Source organism: Pimephales promelas, chromosome 4, assembly GCF_988280905.1.
Source record: "Pimephales promelas chromosome 4, fPimPro1.hap1.1, whole genome shotgun sequence".
Lineage (NCBI taxonomy): Eukaryota > Metazoa > Chordata > Actinopteri > Cypriniformes > Leuciscidae > Pimephales > Pimephales promelas.
The window spans coordinates 43,970,490-43,991,002 of record NC_142772.1 but is presented as its reverse complement, the minus strand read 5'-3'; the positions used below and the strand labels follow the sequence as shown (position 1 = coordinate 43,991,002).

Genomic DNA, 20,513 nt, shown 5'->3' with positions numbered 1-20,513 from the left:
TTAGGCCTTCTTTTTTTTTTTTTAAAAACCCAAGCTCAAATGCTGTGACTGAAACACCTCTGATTATAAGACAGTCATGTGGAGTAATACTGTGTTAGTGGTCTTTTTCTACCGTCTATAAGCTGAAGATGCATTCGACCGCAGCCTCAACTGGACATGTCTTTCCTCTGAGCTTGGAGCATCTCTGTCACGCTCACAATATCTTCTTCTGGCACCTGAGACAAAAAAAAGTTTCAATTTAGATGACACAAAAACACAACGATGATCACATCCCATCCAAAAATGCATGAAATGACATGACATTTTCACCAGATGTTGGTAACAACCCAAGTAATCCATGCATACAACGAATCCAAAACAAATAAGTTCAGAAATTAAGTTGTGTGAAATAATGTGAAATGACACCAGGAAAAAGTATTGATGCTGCGTCCCAATTCGCATACTACCCGTCCTAAATAGTATTCGAAAATAGAATTGGTACGTCCCAAATCATAGTATGTTGAAATGAATGTTTCAAAGAGACCTGGATGGCCTACTATATCCGGCTAGACACTCTATAACGGCGTTGGAAGAGGATTCGGTTAGAACTACAAACACAAGTGAAAAGGTGTTAAAAAACTACAGGCATGGAGGACGCGCGAGTTCAGTGGTTATGTAAAGAGATAAAAGGGGGTTAAGTGATTAATTATCAGTATCTAACCTGACGAAAATGTATTTATTCAATGTTGGCTACATTATTATATTGCATCTGCAGAAGCATTGTGAACTTTTTTAAAGATACGTTTAGCCATTGGGTTAGTTCACCCAAAAATGAAAATTAAGTTATTAATTACTCAACCCCATGCTGTACCAACCCCGTAAGACCTTCGTTCGTCTTCGGAACACAAATGAAGATATTTTTGATTAAATTTGAGAGGTGGGTCACTGCTACATAGGCTGCCTAAGGGATTGAAACTTGACGGCCCAGAAAGTCATTGAAGAAAATGATTAAATATTCCATGTGACTACAGTGGCTCAAATATAAGGTTATCAAGCGACGAGACTACTTTTTGTGCGAAAAAACAAACAAAAATAACGACTTTATTCGACTATTCCTTTTCTTCCTTGTAGGCCTGAGACGAGAGTTCAAGAGATTTCCACAACGCATGCGCGAGATCGCAATTGCGATCTCCTTCAATTGTACTTCAGGTCAGTTCTCGCGCATTCGTCTAACCCAAACACAAACTTTTATTTTGGATGTGATTAATCGCGATTAATCGTTTGACAGCCCTAATGTATGTATGTGTATATATATATATATATATACTATATATATATATAGTCTGACACAAGAAAAAAAAAAGGATCATCCGTCATGATTCATTCAATTCAGAGAAGGAAGTTTTTTACATGCACAGACATGCCATACATAGAACTGCTATATATATAGAGAGAGAACATTAATGATGATGTAATCCATCAGTGCAAGCCAGCGAAGTCCCAGCCACCACAATTTTAGGTTTACATATGACCTTATAGTAAAAGTAATAGTATGAGTAACTGGCCAAACTATTTCCTTGAAGTACCCTAAGCGTTTTATCTTTATTTTAAAATTATACATAGCCTATATATTATAGGGCTGTATGATTTGGCCCAAAAACATTACATTGTAGTCATTTTGTCACATATTTGCGACTGTTTGTACTGCAATATGACATTTCATTTCATATGAACATGGCTCATATTGCTACTGCAAAGACATCTAGACACAAAAAACAAAGGCTACAGACCAAAGAACAAACACGCACTACAGCTTACCATACAAATGTTTATATACGTCTTATTCTTCACTTTCAAATGTTCAAACCCTTGAGCTGTCAAATCCTCAAGCTTTTATTTTGGTGGAATATTGGCGAAACACAGACGTTGGAAATGCCAATGCGAGTAAAAGTAAAGCAAATAGAAAATAGTAACGCAAACATTTGCATTAATTTATTTTAATGTTATGTTTGAATTGATTTTCTGCTGTAAGGAAAAGTTTAGCTCAACTCGCACAACAATATTTTATAATCTTTTATTTATAATGAGAAGAACGAGATAGAGGAGAAAAATTAAACTAGGTTAATCAAAAAAAAAATGCTTGCCTGAGACAATGGTTAATTATACAAAAATGTTGTGATTGACCAATCAGAATCAAGTATTACAGAGACGGACCCTTTTCATATATCCGGTGTTCTCCGAAGCAGAAGTTGTCATACAGTAGTTGCGTAAACTTCAGTTGGGGTGAATGTGAGACGACAGGAAACATTTTTATTTGCATTAGCAAAAGAAAAAAAATCTGTGATACTATTTTCAAGACTTTCCAGACGAGGAAAAAAAATAATAATAATAGAGAGACTCGAGAGTCATGTCAAATTTGCCATCACTCCGTCAGCCATTGTAATAGAAACACCCTCACAGCAAAGTTAATTCTTTTTATTTTTTTACAGCCAAGGTAATATAACACAAAGTATAGAGTTATAAATGTGGATTTTTTTTTTCTTTTTATTTAAATATTAAAAACTTGATAAAAGGGTCCACATTTAAATGTCAGATAATAAAGCTGATGATCTGATGATGAGTAAGAATGACCTGTGACCAATAGGGAACCAGACAGTTTCTGCTAAAAACTCTTTTGGGTTTCCAGGAAAAGTGGAAAAGAATAGGAAACTGATTTAACATGACATAAAGGAAATAAACAGAGGCGGTGTTGCAGAAATAGTCCAATCGGAGCAGATTCTGAAATTCTTCTGTTTGCTGATTACTAGGCAACCACATGTCCTCCCTTTAGTCAATGTCACGTAAATATCAAAAATAATTTAAACATACTAAATCTAAATGCACTAAACTACACATTCTAGACCTCTACAGACTGTAATTTAAGTAATAATGCACTTATTTTGTATTATATTGAACATTGGGCACCCTGATCTCTAGATGTGTAGAAAACCCCCATCGGTTGACCATTACATAGAGTTTAAACATTATGGGTAACAGAAAGAGAGAGAAAATATTCCACTTACCAGAGCATGATCAAAGCTGAAGGTGCTGATGTAATACGCTGATATATCACTGTCGGCAAGAGGCTGAGAGATCTGAGCAACTATCCCACATTCATCTGCAAAAGGAGACAGCGAGTGAGATAAAAGTCAATATTTGGAATAAATCAATCTTTCCGATTTTATTTCGGAAACAAATTTCGCTATTGTCTGGACTAGTGATTGGACCATAAAGAAAAACATTACATTTATATACATAAGCATCCTAGCTAAAAGCTTTTTATATGTATTAACAAATAATCCTGAAACTAGGGATGCACGATATATCGGCCAGCATATCGGTATCGGCCGATATATGTTCATTTTTAATGTTATCGTTATCGGCCTGGTAAGAAAATTTGGCCGATATATTAAAGCCGATAAATAATGTATTATATTCCCTTCAGCTGAGAAACTTGTTGAGAACTGTTTATGTTTTTGAATTTCTTGAAATATGATTGAAATCTCTTCAAAAAATGAAAATCTGGTTCGTGACAACATGTGCAAAGCAAATCTATCATATCGGCTATACAACACTATAATGAGAACATCATTATAATTGTGCGCTTGGAACATGGATTTAATTGTGAGACTTTTGTTTTTGTAATTAGCCTCTCAAAAATTAGGATTTAAGTTTATCGGCCGATATATCGGTTATCGGCTTTCAAATATGAAGAATTATCTGTATCGGCCAAAATTTTCATATCGGTGCATCCCTACCTGAAACGTATGCATCACAGTTTCCACACAAATATTAGGTGACTTATTTTGCATGCTCACCATAGTCAGCAACTATGTGACATACAAAACGTTGACTACATGTGAAGTGCATGAAAAACTCACAAGTTTAGGCCGGTGATTCCCTAACTTTTGCTGTCAGCTTAAAGGAGTAGTTCACTTTAAAAAAAAAACTTTTCCTGATAATTTACTCACCCCATGTCATCCAAGATGTCCATGTCTTTCTTTCTTCAGTCGAAAAGAAATTAAGGTTTTTGATGAAAACATTCCAGGATTTTTCTCCATATAATGGACTTTAATGGGAACCAAACTGTTCAAAGGGCTTTAAACGATTCTGACATAAATTATCAGCAAAAGTTTTTTGTAAAGTGAACTACTCCTTTAAGAGTGTTTTTTGACCTTGGATCATAAGAAACTCCAGAACAAAATTAGGAGCCTTTAAAACAGCATATATGGGTGCACTTTTTCAATTATTAAAAAAAAAAAAAAAAAGATTAAAATGTGAATTTTTTAGATTGATACCTTGCAATACTGAATGAATTGTACTTTAACTACATTATCTTAAACTTTTCTTTTACTGAGCTAACTGTAATGCATTGTGGGATTGTTGAAGGTTACACATGGTGCCTTTGAATGTGTCTAAAAGAAAGCTCACCGAAGCCGAGAGGCTGCCCTCCTATTCTCACCATCCTCCAGAGCTCACCAGAGGAGCTGGTGAAGAGGAGATCAGCTGGGAATCTGACACAAACACACATTGGTTTTTTATTTGTATTGAAATGTGCAGCTAAAAAAGCTTTGATATCACCCGTTCATGACTCGGTGAGGGTCTTACTGTCTCTGTGCTTCTGTGTCCATCACCAATGAGACGTATCCATCAATCAGAGAGAAGGAGAAGAACTTGATACATTCCATGTCCTGCTCAACACTGGCGCCCTCTTTAGGACTGCAGGAGAAAAATGCATTAAAAAAAAAAAACTCATTTGCTATTGAGTTTCAATGCTATTTTTTTCTTATTTAAAATAAATGGATTACTTTGGAATGGAACTTTGGAACTTTTTTTATAATTGTTTTTGAAATGGAACTCGATTACAAATTCCACATTATTCAACTTATCCCTTGACATGAAACTTTTCTTTTTTTTTCTTTTTTTTGTGGGAGAAATATTTTTGGCTAACTTTTCTGTGTCTGTGCTGTCTTATATATAAAACATAGAACCACCATTTTAAACAAGATACCTTCAATGGAACGAGCAAAGATGAGCACAACTAATATCCTTCGATCATTATCTAAAATGTTTTTTTATTTTTCTTCACACTTAAAGGGTTAGTTCACCCAAAAATGAAAATTAAGTCATTAATTACTCACCCCCATGCTGTACCAACCCCGTAAGACCTTCGTTCATCTTCGGAACACAAATAAAGATATTTTTGATTGAATCTGAGGGCTTTATCACTCTTCCATAGACAGCCTGAGGGACTGCCTCTTGACGGCCCAGAAAGTCATTAAAAGAAAAGGTTTAAATATTCCATGTGCCTACAGCGGCTCAACTATAACTTTATCAAGCGACGAGACTACTTTTTGTGCGAAAAAAAAACACAAATAACGACTTTATTCGACTTTCCATTACTTCCTTATGGGCGCATGCGCGAGAACTGAGACGAGACCGTTCTTCTTCGACTACTTTTTGTTACCGGCTGCTCACCGCTTAGGAGTTTTACCGCCCCCTACCGTATAAGATGACGTACTGCTTGTAAACAGAACGTTTTGCGCCTCCGGCTATATCAGTACGTCATCTTATACGGTAGGGGGCGGTAAAACTCCTAAGCGGTGAGCAGCCGGTAACAAAAAGTAGTCGAAGAAGAACGTCTCTCGTCTCAGTTCTCGCGCATGCGCCCATAAGGAAGTAATGGAAAGTCGAATAAAGTCGTTATTTACGTTTTTTTTTCGCACAAAAAGTAGTCTCGTCGCTTGATAAAGTTATAGTTGAGCCGCTGTAGGCACATGGAATATTTAAACCTTTTCTTTTAATGACTTTCTGGGCCGTCAAGAGGCAGTCCCTCAGGCTGTCTATGGAAGAGTGATAAAGCCCTCAGATTCAATCAAAAATATCTTTATTTGTGTTCCGAAGATGAACGAAGGTCTTACGGGGTTGGTACAGCATGGGGGTGAGTAATTAATGACTTAATTTTCATTTTTGGGTGAACTAACCCTTTAAGATAATCAGCTAACCTATCTATCTAGTCCATAGATATCGCTGTAAGTTCATACTGCTGTTAACACTTCAAGCAGATGTGATGAGACCAGTTTCAGGTTTGGTCATGTGACGTTCGACATATAACCCATTAGACAGCTTACAGTGTGTAAGTTTTATAAGCAGGCAAATTGTGTGATAAACTGAAATTAATTCAAGAAGCCTCTTGGTGGCAGTAAATACCAATCAATTTAGGCCTGCTATTGGTGCCAATCAAGTGGAAATGAAATACACAAGTCAAAGCAGTGAAAACAGCATCACTTTCATACCTGTTCGAGTAAAACAGAACATCTATGAGGGTGGTGGCGATCGCTGGCAGAGTATCCGGATCCAAACTCATTACGCAAAACTGATTCTCAGGAATCAGCACTGGATGAACTGTGGCATGCGGAGCTGAACACACAAAATAACACTTCAAAATCTCAAAAACCAATACTACCAGATGGAATACTAACACTCAATCAACATGTCAATACAAAACACTGGTAAAATTATGAATTATACAAAGAAAAGGGGACAGTCAAGTATTAATGACATCAGGGGCCAGATTTACTAAACAGGGCAAAGTGAGAACGCAAACCCATAAATGGAAACTGACGACAAGCAAAATAAAGAACACAGACACAGCCGGATCATTTCCATAATCACAATCTACCAAAAGCAGTCCAAATTAGCATCGGGATAGTTCACTTAGGACACAGACCGAAGCGCCCGTGCCTTCAGATCACTTGGACGTGGCTGTGGTTACAACAGGTAAAAACGATATAAATACTGTTCGTTTTCTCACACAAAGCGCTCGTTTCGTGTCTTAGGTCATCAATGTGTACTTACATTTACGAGTCATTAAATCATGTTTAATTTGGACTTCTCTGTGCATGCTCTTTGAGGTGGTGACCATAGACCTCCATTATATGACTGACAGACAAGAACGGTTTGACCTAAAAATATCAAAATTGAAACTTCTGCGGAAACAAAGACACCTACATCTTGGATGCCCTTGAGGTAAGCTAAAACATACCAAAAATTAATTTCAAATTGAACTATCCCTTTAATACGGAGGCGTATTGCATTCACTTGAAGAAAAAAAATCTACTCTGTTTTTCTGAATTAATGAGTTAATTTTTCATGAGAAAAAAAAATTGCTCTGTTTTTCTGAATTAATGAGTTAATTTTTCATGAGAAAATTTTTTTTTTCTCTGTTTTTCTGAATTAATGAGTTAATTTTTCATGAGACAAATTTTTTTGCTTCGTTTTTCTGAATTAACGAGTTAATTTTTCATGAGAAATTTTTTTTTGCTCTGCTTTTCAGAATTAATGAGTTAATTTTTCATGAGAAAAAAAGTTTTTCTCTGTTTTTCTGAATTAATGAGTTAAATTTTCATGAGAAAATATTTTTTTCTCTGTTTTTCTGAATTAATGAGTTAATTTTTCGTGAGAAAAAAAAGTTTTTGCTCTGTTTTTTCAAAAAAAAAAAAATTCCATGAAAAATTAACTCATTAATTCAGAAAAACAGAGAAAAACATTTTCCTCATGAAAAATTAACTCATTAATTCAGAAAAACAGAGCAAAAAAAATTCTCATGAAAAATTAACTCGTTAATTCAGAAAAACAGAGCAAAAAAAATGTTCTCATGAAAAATTAACTCATTAATTCAGAAAAACAGAGAAAAAAATTTTTTTTCTCATGAAAAATTAACTCATTAATTCAGAAAAACAGAGTAGATTTTTTTTTCTTCAAGTGAATGCAATACGCCTCCGTACTTTAAGACATGCTTTTGCGGTAAATAATTTCACAAGTACCAGTTAAATGACGAGCGCAAACCTTAGTAAATCACCTTGCATGATTCATTTAAATACTTCACTCCTACGAACACATATGCAATAATGTCAGCCGCAAAAATAACCCTGTCCGCACCTTTTCAGAGCCAATTCATCACCGTGTGTCTTTAGGAAATCCTGACAGTAGTTTTTTAATGCCGTTTATTTTTAAGATTGTAGTAAATCTGCCTTTAGATCTTTTTATATATTAGTTTAGAAATATTAAAGCTACAGTATGTTTCCATAGTATAATGAACTATTCTTAAAAAGATCCATTTTACAATTTCACATTATTTTTGTCCTCTTCAAAAATAAAACAAAACAAAAAAGGGTAAGCGCAAGATATGTGAGAATACACTACCATTCAAAAGCTTGGGGACAGTATGACTTTAAGTACTTTTATATTTATCAAGGATGCATTAAATTGACCAAAAGCTACAGTAAAGGCATTTATGTTCCAAAATATTTCTATTTTAAATAAATGCTGTACTTTTGTACTTTCTACTAGTCAAAGAATACTAGAAGAAAACAAGTGTCTCCATAACAATATTAGGCAACACAAAGGTTTTTTTAACATACAGTAGATACTAATAAGAAATGTTTCTTGAGCAGCAAATCAGCATATTGAATGATTTCTGAAGGATCATGTGACAATACAAATTGAATAGATTTAGTTTTTACTGTATTTTTTGATATGCAGCCTTGGTAAGCATAAGAGACTACCTTCATCATTCCAACCCCAAACTTTGAGCAAAAGTATATGGCTTTCCTTTATCCACTCTCACCCTCTCTTCCATTTCGATGAAGGCCGTTGCAGGCGTCCTGACTGTGGACAGGCACTGACTCTCCCCCCTCTTCTCGGAAAATATTAAACTCCTCCACTAGAGTCCCCACCACCACCGAGAGGTCTTTCTCCCGCACCTAAAACACACACATCCAGGTCAGTAAGGTGATCAAATACATTTTTATATAAAACTCCTAACAGCACTCCCTGAGGTGGCCATGTTTATTTTGTACTTCACTATTATTGCATTTTTATCACTTGTTAAAAAAAAAAATGGCAAAACTTTATTTTAGTGTTCTTTTATGCATAACTAAATTATGTATAACCTTAAACCAAAACCTAATCATAAAACTATAGTAAGTGCATGTAGTTCAATAATATTTCCCAGTACTTAAAGACACAAAAAAGTGTAACCAAAAAACAAGCAAAATTGAATCAAACGGTTCTGAAGATTATGTTTTTAGTTGTTGTTGTAGCACCCCCTGTGGGTGACTATTTGGTGCCAGTCTTATAAATGTCATCTTTTTTTTTTTTTTGGAATTGGAAATCAAGGTCAAGGATTCAGAATAATTTATAGATTCTAGCACATAAATCTCCAGACATCATCACTTTCATTAAACATCTACCAACTTATTAAAAACAAAAGGGGGTCATAAAGGTGTAAAACATTTACAACAAGCAGGAGTGTTATGTGTTAGAGCATGTTTCCTTAATACTTTATTTATTAACACTGTTCTGTGTCTCTGGGTTCAGCCAATTGTCCACCAGCTCCACTTCTGTGTTTGTTGCTTTCTTTGCTTAGTAAATGACATTCACGGCACAAAGCTATTTTAAAAAATAAGCAACAAATACATACAAATAATTATGAAATAATACTGCTGCGTTCCGTTCATGTCAGAGTTATCATAATTATCACAATCTAAAATAAATAAATAAATAAGTTGAAAAGTTTATGGAAGCTCTAACATCTCTTATTGCGGGTTGTGACATGTTAAGAATGTCATATGACATGCAAGAATAAATATTAAATGGATAGTTCACTTTGAAATTAATTTTTGGTATGTTTTAGCTTACCTCAAGGGCATCCAAGATGTAGGTGTCTTTGTTTCCGCAGTATTTTCAATTTTGAAATTTTTAAGTCAAACCGTTCTTGTCTGTCAGTCATATAATGCAGGTCTATGGTCACCACCTCAAAGAGCATGCACAGAGAAGTCCAAATTAAACATGATGTAATGACTCGTAAATGTAAGTACACATTGATGGCCTAAGACACGAAACGAGCGGTTTGTGTGAGAAAACGAACATTATTTATATCGTTTTTACCTCGTGTAACCACAAGTGATCCGAAGGCACAGGTGCTTTGTGGCTGTGGTTACAAGAGGTAAAAACGATATAAATACTGTTTGTTTTCTCACACAAACCGCTTGTTTCGTGGCTTAGGCCATCAATGTGTACTTACATTTACGAGTCATTAAATCATGTTGAATTTGGACTTCTCTGTGCACGCTCTTTGAGGTGGTCTTTCTGTGCATCATTACACCCTTAGAAATCAATCATGAGGGACACTTCGGGGAGGGAATTAAACCAAATCAAGCACAATTTTCAGATGCTGTGTAATGAAACTGATCCACTAGTAAGTCCAATTATCCAATCACATTCACTCCTGAAGTCACATGATTTGATTCCCTGATTTATTTGGTAAATGTGTTTCCAGCGTAGTCTAAGAGCATGTCTTATTATCAGATAAAAACAATTATGTGCATATTTAGAATATATGCAGACCTTTATGCTTTTTTGTGTGATAATCCAAAAATTTGGGTGGATGGAAACAGCCAATGATCTCAAAGACAACACACTCGCTTACCAGAATAAAGTCGGTCTGATACGTAGAGAGCATGAACACGGATACATGCTGCTCAGCTAATGGCGCAATAACAGACTTGGCGATCTTGGTGACACCCACGGCCTGTGAGCTGCTGGAGGCGTTGCCATTGGAGACGACATTGAGCGGGAGCCAAGTAGAGCCCTCCACCTGTAAGTGCTCGGACAGTTGTAGCTCTGGGGGAACAGGAGGATGGACCAGTCCGTATCAATCAAATATACCAGTTTTAAACAACAGGTTTACATTCATTTCCAAACACACTTTACGACATTTGTAGAGAAAAGACTATTTTTTAGTAGAGAACTTCATTGAGAAACTCATTCTGCACTGAATGATTTTTACTCGAAGGACTGATACATTACAGTTTAAAAGTTTGTGGTCAGTAAGATTTTTTAAAAAAATTTGGAAAGAATTGAATACTTTTATTCAGAAAAATAAAACATTAAACTTTGGAAGAGGATTAGGGCCAAGCAATAATAAAAAAAATAAAACCATCTCGAGATTAAAGTCATTATAATGCGAAATTAAACTTGTTAAATTTAAAGAATAAAAAAGTATAAATACAATCTTGAAAATAAACTTTTTTTCTCGAAATTTAAGTTTAATCTCGCATTATAATGATTAGTTTATTCTCAAGATTGTATTTCGAATTTTTCTCAAAATGTACGAGTTTAATTTCGCATTATAATGACTTTAATCTCGATATTTAAAGAGTTTATTCTGAAGATTGTATTTCGACTTTTTTCTCGAAATTGAACGAGTTTTTTCTCGAAACACGATTTTATTCTCGATATTTAATGAGTTTATTCTCAAGATTGTATTTCAAATTTTTCTCAAAATGTACAAGTTTAATCTTGCATTATAATGTCTTTATTCTCGATATTTAATGAGTTTATTCTCAAGATTGTATTTCGGCTTTTTTCTCGAAATTTAAAGAGTTTTTTCTCGAAACACAACGACTTTATTCTCGATATTTAACGAGTTTATTCTCAAGATTGTATTTCGACTTTTTTCCCTCGAAATTTACGAGTTTAATCTCGCATTATAAGGACTTTAATCTCGATATTTAAATAGTTTATTCTCAAGATTGTATTTTGACTTTTTTCTCGGAACACAACGACTTTATTCTCGATATTTAATGAGTTTATTCTAGATTGCATTTAGACTTTTTTCTCGCAATTGAACGAGTTTAATCTCGCATTATAATGACTTTAATCTCGAGATGGTTTTATTTTTTTTATTATTGCTTGGCCCTAATCCTCTTCCGTATTGAACTGATCAAAAGTGACAGTAAAACAGTAAAAACATTACAAATAATTGCTATTTAAAATAAATGCTCTAATAATCTATACATCAAATAACAGTTTACACATTCCATTATTGATAATAAGAAATGTTATTAGCAATCCATCATATTAGAATGATTTCTGAAGGATCATGTGACACAATGATGCTGGCAATTCAGCTTTGATCACAGGGGAAAAAATCATTTTCAAGAATATTCAAATAGAAAACATTTTAAAATGTAATAATATTTCACAATATTATGTTTTTTTTTATAGTCTCAGTGAACAAAAGACTTTCCCCCAAAATACTAAATTAAAAAAATATTGTGAACAGTAGTGCATCTTAGGATCTTTTAGGACCTCAACCAATAAGCAAATGGTAGAGAGTTTTGCTCAAGCAAACAACAATCACATTTTCTTCAGATAAACCCTCTGCAATGAAACTAGTCTAACGAGATTACAGTCTCACAGACTAAACCACAGAGCACAATAGGAAGTTATTTCTCAAATACTGATTGTGTTAACACTAACTAATCCAGAGTCTATAATTATTCACAGCAAGAAGTTGCAAACGTCTTCGTGGGCAGGCATGCCACCATCAGAAATGAATAGGATGATTCTGTAACCCATTAACACAGGAACATGATCATACTGTACGTTTTAAACACACAGACCTCTCAAAATGAAAGAAAATAGCTTGTTCTCCTATCAGAAAACCTGCAAACAAACACTGCCTCTGAAACTTTGTAAATAGTCGTGTTTGCCTTCCTGTAGACTATGAGAAGAGGAAAAGATTCTAGCTGTGGAGTCGCAGGGGTTTGTCAGCACAGAGGAAACAGCTGTTTGGATCAGAGGCGAAGAACAGGGTTACAGAGCGGCTTGATGATAACAGCCAAGAACTCAGTGTAACCTTCACCTGCTCGCTGATCAATGCTCCAGAGCCAATATATCAATAGATCAATAACAACCAAGATATTTTTCTGCTGGTCGAATTGGGTCAGTAGTTCAGATTTGCATTTGCCCTGCTAACTAACTAACAAACTAATTAACAAACAATCAAACAAACTAACTAACACATAAAACAAATACATTTTAAAGGAGTAGTTCACTTTTAAAAAAAACATTTGCTGATAATTTACTCACCCCCATGTCATCCAAGATGTGCACGTCATTCTTTCTTCAGTCGAAAAGAAATTAAGGTTTTTGATGAAAACATTCCAGGATTTTTCTCCATATAATGGACTTCAATGGGAACCAAACGGTTCAAGGTCCAAAAGACACTTTCAGTACAAACTGCAAACTGTTCAAAGGGCTTTAAACGATTTCTGACGATGAATAAGGGTCTTATCAAGCAAAACGATCGCTTATTTCAAAAATAAATAACTAAGTTTAAGGTTTTATAAGCTCAAATGGTCGCCTTGCTCTGTTCTGTGATGCACGTTCGTGACTCCCCTGTTCGAACTCGTTTATCAAAATTAACGAATCTTTTTTCAAGTCATTTGGTTCATTCAACGAACTAAATGAACGAGTTGACTCAGGAAAAGATTAGTTCATTTTGATGAACGAGTTCGAATAGGAGAGTCACGAACGCGAATCACAGAGCAGAGCATTTGAGCTTATAAAAGATAAATTATCAGCAAAAGTTTTTTTTAAAAGTGAACTCTTAAAAAAATTATACTTGCAATGTGTCTTTGCTGAATAAATTGATCAAGTGACAGCAAAGACATTTTATATGCAAAGACGTACCATTTTCAACCAATATCCAAATCAGCATTTTAGAATGATTTTGGAGAAGAAGAAAAAATGTGACACTAAAGACTGGAGTGATGCCGCCACAAGAATAAAATGTGAAACTATGCTGATAATTATGTGAAACCATGAAAAAGCATTATTCTGTCCATCTTGTTCAAATATGTCACATTTCCATATTCTTCACATTTCAATGCAGTTTCAAGTAATGAATCAATTAAAGACTGATTTCAACTTGAATTTAGTCAAAAAAGCTTCAGTATTTAAATACTGAATATGCTGAATATTTTTTTATCCAATCATGGCGGTTCACACTGCATATATGCAAATAAGAATGTTACCTCATGGTTTGGAAATGTACAGTGTGATTATGAATCCCCAGGATCAAATGTTGACAACATATAATCACAACAAACAGAATTAACAAACAAATGATATAATTCTCAGTACATTCCATGGCAATGTGTGTCATCATCAACTAAACACAAGAGAATTAGGAGAGCAGTTTGTGTGTGTGTTACCTTTAAATCCCTCTTCATCAAGGACAACGGTGTAATTTTCCGGAGTTTCTGTGAGGCTGAAAAATTTGCATCTGTGAGAGAAAGAGAAAAGCCACATGAGAGAGGGAAAACAAATAAATGGAGAGAGAGAGAAAAAACAAAACAGGCAGATCAGACATTGCATTAATGGACAAAAACAATGGCAGATTGTTGTAAAGTGTGTTCCAGCAGGGAGGCGTGAAATGGAGAGAAACCACATCAGAACCCTTTGCAGAAAAGTGAAAGCTTTCACTTAAAGTTAGAGTCAACAACATCTGAAATATTCACACCATTCTGCATTTGGGTTGATGCTGAACTGGTTTGTTGTGGTTGATAAATTTGAGGTGAAGAGAACGCAAGATTGTGCGTTTGTGTGAATTGCTTTCTTCACGATGGGGTTTGACCCAAATATTTTAGGGGCCGGTCCAGGAACCCAGAACAACATGCTCCACTTCATTCAGTCGATCTATTGTCTAAGAGCCACAGAGCTGAGAAGCAGCCGGGAATCATGGGAAAAGAACTCTTGAGCTGTTGAATTGTGCAATTGAAATCTAGACTGGGTCATGAATTTTAACTGGAACCAAAGATAAAATGGTAACACTTTACTTGACGGGGTGTGCATAAGACTAACATGATAAGTTATGAATATGTAGGAAGTTTTATGCATGTTTGTGACAACTGTTATTAAGAGTCATTTGCTCAGTTATGACATTTTTAATGCAAATATGACATTGTTTGAGATGTCTTTATGACACCTTGACATAAACCAATACATCATAACCTGTCAGTGTCTGTCATGACAACTTGACATTACTTAGACTCTAAGTAATGTCAAGTTGTCATGACAGACACTGACAGGTCTAGACAACACAACCTGTCATAAACATGATTAATTATCAAACTTAAAAACCACCTAGCTTTATTGGTTAACATTACATTAAACTGTCAGGTGGTTGGTTTTGACATTGGCTGTCATGAAGCCATTATAACTTTTTAATGACAAATTCAATGTGTACCACTGTAGTTGAGGTCACGAAAAATATTCATGACACAGTTCTAGTGGCCTCATGACAGCCAATATCAAAGCCAACCACATGACGGTTTAACTTCATTTTATGTCAAGTTGTCATAACAAAGACATCTTAAACAATGTCATATTTGCATTCAAAATGTCATTTTTGAGCGAAAAGCCCTTTGAACAGTTTGCATTGAAACTCTCATTTGGACCTTGAACCGTTTGGTTCCCATTGAAGTCCATTATATGGAGAAAAATGCTGGAATGTTTTCAGCAAAATCCTTAATTTCTTTTCGACTGAAGAAAGAAAGACGTGGACATCTTGGATGACATGGGGGTGAGTAAATTATCAGCAAAAGTTTTTTTAAAAGTGAACTACTCCTTTAACTCCTGCAGTTAAAAAAGACTGAAACACTATCAGACGGCAGCCCTTATTTGAATGAAGAGCTGCCATACACGACCCACAGGTCCAGTGCAGCTGATTCCTGTGCTGTCTGCAACTCAGCGGAATGCAATCCGGACCCCAATGACTAGGCACATCAATCCAGAGGCCGAAAAGAGGGAAAATAATACATGCCCACCCTCGGGGCTAACTCAGCACAGCAGCATTGTGTCCGCTAGTCTCACACTTCCTAACAACATCTAGAGCTCCCGGGGTTCAACTTCCTGTAAGAGCTCTGCAGCCTTCTGGAAAAAAGAGAAATATAGGAGTGGTGTTAAACCAACATCCTCCAGAACGGTGAGAAAAGAGAGGGAGCTGTTTTTAATATTGGTGCACTCTATTTCAAAGTCTTCCCAACTGTTAAAGGGGTGATGAACTGATGAACTTTTGACATCTAAGAGGTCATATTATAAGAATATCCTGTACGTTTCAGAACTGAAAACGTCCTTGTTAGTCCAATAAAAGCTTTTATTGACACCAGCCTCCGCAAACGACTCGTTTTTCAAAGTGGGGAACTATGACGTCAAAGAGGATAAAACACCACCCCCGCAGAAGAAGATCAACACGGCCGGTTTAGCCCCGCCCACCGATTCGTGCATTACATGCATAGCTAAATAACATAGATTCCTACCTCGTGATGACAAACCGGGCCGAGAGTGAAACTCATTATAATATGCAAAACTGTTATCCACTCACAGCAGTGGGCGTTACTTCCAAGTCTTCAATGCGAGATGCCTATAAAAACCGAGCGTTTTTGGGCTGGGCTCAAAACTTGGGTAGAAAATAGCCTATAACTTATTCATTTTGATGTTTTTTAATGTAAAAACCAAGCGAATGTCATAAGTTCACCTCAGACAACAATATACATGCAATGGTTCAAATCACTCACGGTTTTGGTGCCGTTTTACATAAACTGCATTATATTTTGCCTATTTTAGAGTGGCCTTTTATTGTGGCCAGCCTAAGGCACACCTGTGCAATAATCACACTGTCTAATCAGCATCTTGATATGCCACACCTGTGAGGTGGATGGATTATCTCAGCAAAGGAGAAGTGCTCACTAACACTGATTTAGACAGATGTGTGAACAATATTTGAGAGAAATAGGCCTTTTGTGTACATGGAAAATGTCTTAGATCTTTGAGTTCAGCTCATGAAAAATGGGGCAAAAACAAACGTGTTGCATTTATAATTTTGTTCAGTGTAAGATGGTTGGCCATGTCGTGTTCCCCAATGCATTTTAAAGAGACCCAAAATTTAGAGCAGATTATTTACTACAGCATTTACGGTACTCCATCTGCTTATTTACCACAGAGCCGAGCCGCTTTAAAACGCTGCAAACACTGGCGGATGTGTGTAAGAGCGCAGTGTCGAGCTTCACTCTGAGACGCGTCCAATTTATTTCAATCAGAGCCCTAGCAATTTAATAATTGCAAAAAGCCATAAAAGTATTGTCAATGACCTAAATTTTGTGTTTGTTGGTTATTTTACACATGATTCTAAGGTATACTGGAAATCAATGATTTGTATTTCATCAGTTTTAAAGGCTTTTTTTTTTACAAAGAAAAATGCAAAATATTTGCAATATCTTCTGGCATGCTGGATATCAACTTCAGGGACAAACCATGAATGATGGTGACACATTTTGTCGCAATTTGTGGACTTCTGTTTGTCCAATCGCCATTTGAGGATTGACCACAAGCTCTTTATGGGATTAAGATCCTGGGAGTTGCCTGGCCATGGATCCAAAATGTCAAAGTTATGATCTCCGAGCCAATTCATAATCCCTCTTGCCTTGTGACATGGTGCTCCAATGCATGAATCATCACCATATTGCTCCTGGGTTGTTGGGAGAAGTTGTGGGACGTTTTGAAACCATTTATGGCAGAGTTTTTGGGCAGAATTGTGAGAGAGCCGACTCCCTTGGATGAAAATTAACCCCTCACATGGATGGTCTCAGGATGCCTCACTGTTGGCCCGACACAGGAATCATGGTAGCGTTCACCTTTTCTTGTCCAAACAATCAATTTTCCAGATGTCCCAAACAGTCGGAAGGTGGCTTCATCATAGAAAATAGCTTTGTACTAGTCTATGTACTATGGAAACACCAAAGTGCGCATACATAAAAAATAAAAATCTCATAAAAAACATATGCACTCAATTGAGGAAGATACTTTTTTTTAATCCGATAAATCGAAACGCATTTAGCCTACCGAATAAAATCGCTAAATGTGCAACAAAAAACTAACATGTCTTTGCTTCACTGGACTAACCAGTGGTTTTTATTGCACAGCATCTATTGGTTAGTTCATTCTGAAATACCAAAGCCAAAGTCTGATATAATGGTATAATGACCAATGTACCAATGATAATTGGTATAATGACTACCTAGAAGCGTCTAACATGTTTGCGTTTCCAACAAACATCAGGCATCTGAACGGCACGCAAGATAATATGACAGTGTTTATTGCGTTTCGTATGTGTACTCTGAGAGTCATTCATCATCATAGGAAAACAAGCCACAGTGGTTTCCCCAATTGCATGAACTTCCATTATTATTACAGATTTTTTGCACCAATTTCCCAAGAAGTGATGATTTTTCACAGGATGGAAACTGTGCTTTATTCACAAATGATTTATGCGATATTCCAATTTTACAAAAGCTAAATTCGCAACTTTGGATGGAAAGATAGCCAATGATTGAAACTGGCATGCCAAGTTTGAATATGCACTATATGCATTTTCAGATAAGAAAACAAACTAATTTTATTAATTTCACTAAACCTATGGATTGTTTCAGAAGACTTTGAATATAGAGCATGGAGTCTCAAGTGTTATATTGTAAATTTGGAACAATATGAGGGTGAGTAAATGATGGTGAGAGAATTTTTGGGTGAGCTATCCCTTTAATTTCTGCATTTTAAGATTAAATAGGGCTTAGATTTATGTTTAGGAAGTGATATGCTCAACTCTGGAGCATTATCTGTAGCATTCAAGGTTCTGGAATGTTCAACAAGATATGGCTGAACAAGCCAGAAAATTAATATCTTACTATACACAAACACATCTTTTTCTAAGCTCTGTGGGAATCCAAACCTGAAAGTCTCCACAGGCTTGAAAAAAACTCAAATTCAATGGCATTTAGCAGATACTAATGTCACATGATGCCCAACAAATTACTTAAAGGGATAGTTCACCCAAAAGAATGAAATCTGTCATTAGACGGTTGACGGCACCAATTGACTTTCTTAGTTGAAAAAAAATGTATATATACAAATACTATGAAAAAAAAGTCAATGGTTTCCGTCAAATATCTTATTTTGTGTTCAGCAAAAGAAAGAAACACAGATTTAGAACATCTTGAGTGTGAGTAAATGACAAAATATTAATTTTTGGGTGAACTATCCCTTTAAATCGGTGACATTTTACGATCACATTTGGAAAAAAAAAACCCTTCAAACAAATCTTCTTTTCCATAGATGTCACTTTGGCCATGTAGAAAGATATTACTCAAACCCTAACTTTTATTCAAGTGCAAATATTACAGAGTAACTCCATTAACCGAGACAAAAGTAATGTTTTGATAAAAATCATGGTTTAACTGTGAAATGCTCTACTTATGCATTTTAAATACATGGTATATAGGCCAACAGACCTATACATTGAAAATGGTTTTATTTTGTCCCCTGTTCATTTAGCATAAAAATGTAACTTATCAGATATATGTCAAAACATGCATACCCAAGTATGTTGTCCAGGTAGGCAGCACACTAGGTTTCAGTCATTTACACAGCTGAGCACAAGAAATTGCTCACTTCATGAAAACAGTTTAGCTATATCAGTGTGCCACTGTAAGCTTACAAAGGCCTCGTTTGCATGATGTGAAATTTTGGTTATTTATCATTTCTCCAAACTAACCAGAACAGGGTGAGGCTCATGCAGTTGAACGCACTGCAAAGTATGTACTTGAATTGCTGTCTAGACAAGATATTATTTGCATCATTGCAAACGCGTAATAACACGTTTGCAAGCTCATACAGGCGTTGACTGTTCTTACCTCGTCCTGTTTCTTAAAAATATCAGCTTGATCAGAGGGTGGGTGTAATGTTCCAGACCAGATTTGCTGATACAAGTGACTCTTAACCTGTGGTCCAAGATGTGCAGGTCCATCGTTGACTAACTTCCAAGGAAAACACCGTTGAAAAATGTATTATATACAGTCCAGGTGGGCGCGTTAGATAACGCTACGCGAGATCCCTCTATGTTGTGTTACACCCTGCTATCAAAACGCTTCATCCTCGTGCACTGGGCACGCTGGCTGGCTGGTGCGAGTGACACATTGAATGTAATCCGATTCAAGAAATGATTTGGAAAGTGGATATAAAGAACTCTTTACAATTGGATTTACAGAGTGCTTCCTCCAGGGGGCGTACGGAGCCCCAGAACGCTCATTCGAATCGATTCGAATTCACATAGCTGCTTATTTGTCTTATTGGAGATATTTGTAGATTATTTTTAATTATTATTTTAAAGAATTGTCACCTGACACATGAATAGATCTATCATTGCAAGCTGTTAAAAAAACAATTCTTCTAAAAATCTAAATGAAATCATCACAAGTGAGCGTGATGTCACCTGTGATTGGTCGATCCCAAACCGCGCTGAGAAAAGAAACAGGTATCACGTGACAACGCCGTCTATATTTCGCTTCTCTATCAATATTTTTTTTTTAATTATTATTATTGAAAAATATATTTTTTTAAATCCCTAAAACAAACAAATATTTATGGGCAGTAATTAACACCTGTAAAAATGACGTGGAGCTACTGAGAAAAACGTTTCGCGAAGCCCCGCCCACATTGAGTCCTCGTTTCCCGCTAACTGTCTTTCTACTACCAGTTCATTTTCTTCTACTTGTATGGTTCGGCAGTTGTGTCACACGCCCCCTTGTTCT

General features: G+C 35.8%; 1 protein-coding gene across 1 annotated transcript; it reads right to left on the bottom strand.

Moving 5' to 3' along the window:
* Positions 1 to 25: 25 nt before the first annotated feature.
* Positions 26 to 19,947, bottom strand: castor1 (cytosolic arginine sensor for mTORC1 subunit 1). The gene is made up of 9 exons (XM_039659754.2): positions 19,617 to 19,947; positions 14,085 to 14,155; positions 10,511 to 10,704; positions 8,648 to 8,783; positions 6,315 to 6,438; positions 4,627 to 4,737; positions 4,450 to 4,532; positions 3,042 to 3,136; positions 26 to 215 (listed from the first exon to the last, which is right to left on the bottom strand). Exons 1-9 carry the CDS (start codon positions 19,727 to 19,729, stop codon positions 147 to 149), a joined length of 996 nt encoding a protein of 331 aa, XP_039515688.2. The 5' UTR covers positions 19,730 to 19,947; the 3' UTR covers positions 26 to 146.
* Between the last annotated feature and the right edge of the window lie 566 nt (positions 19,948 to 20,513).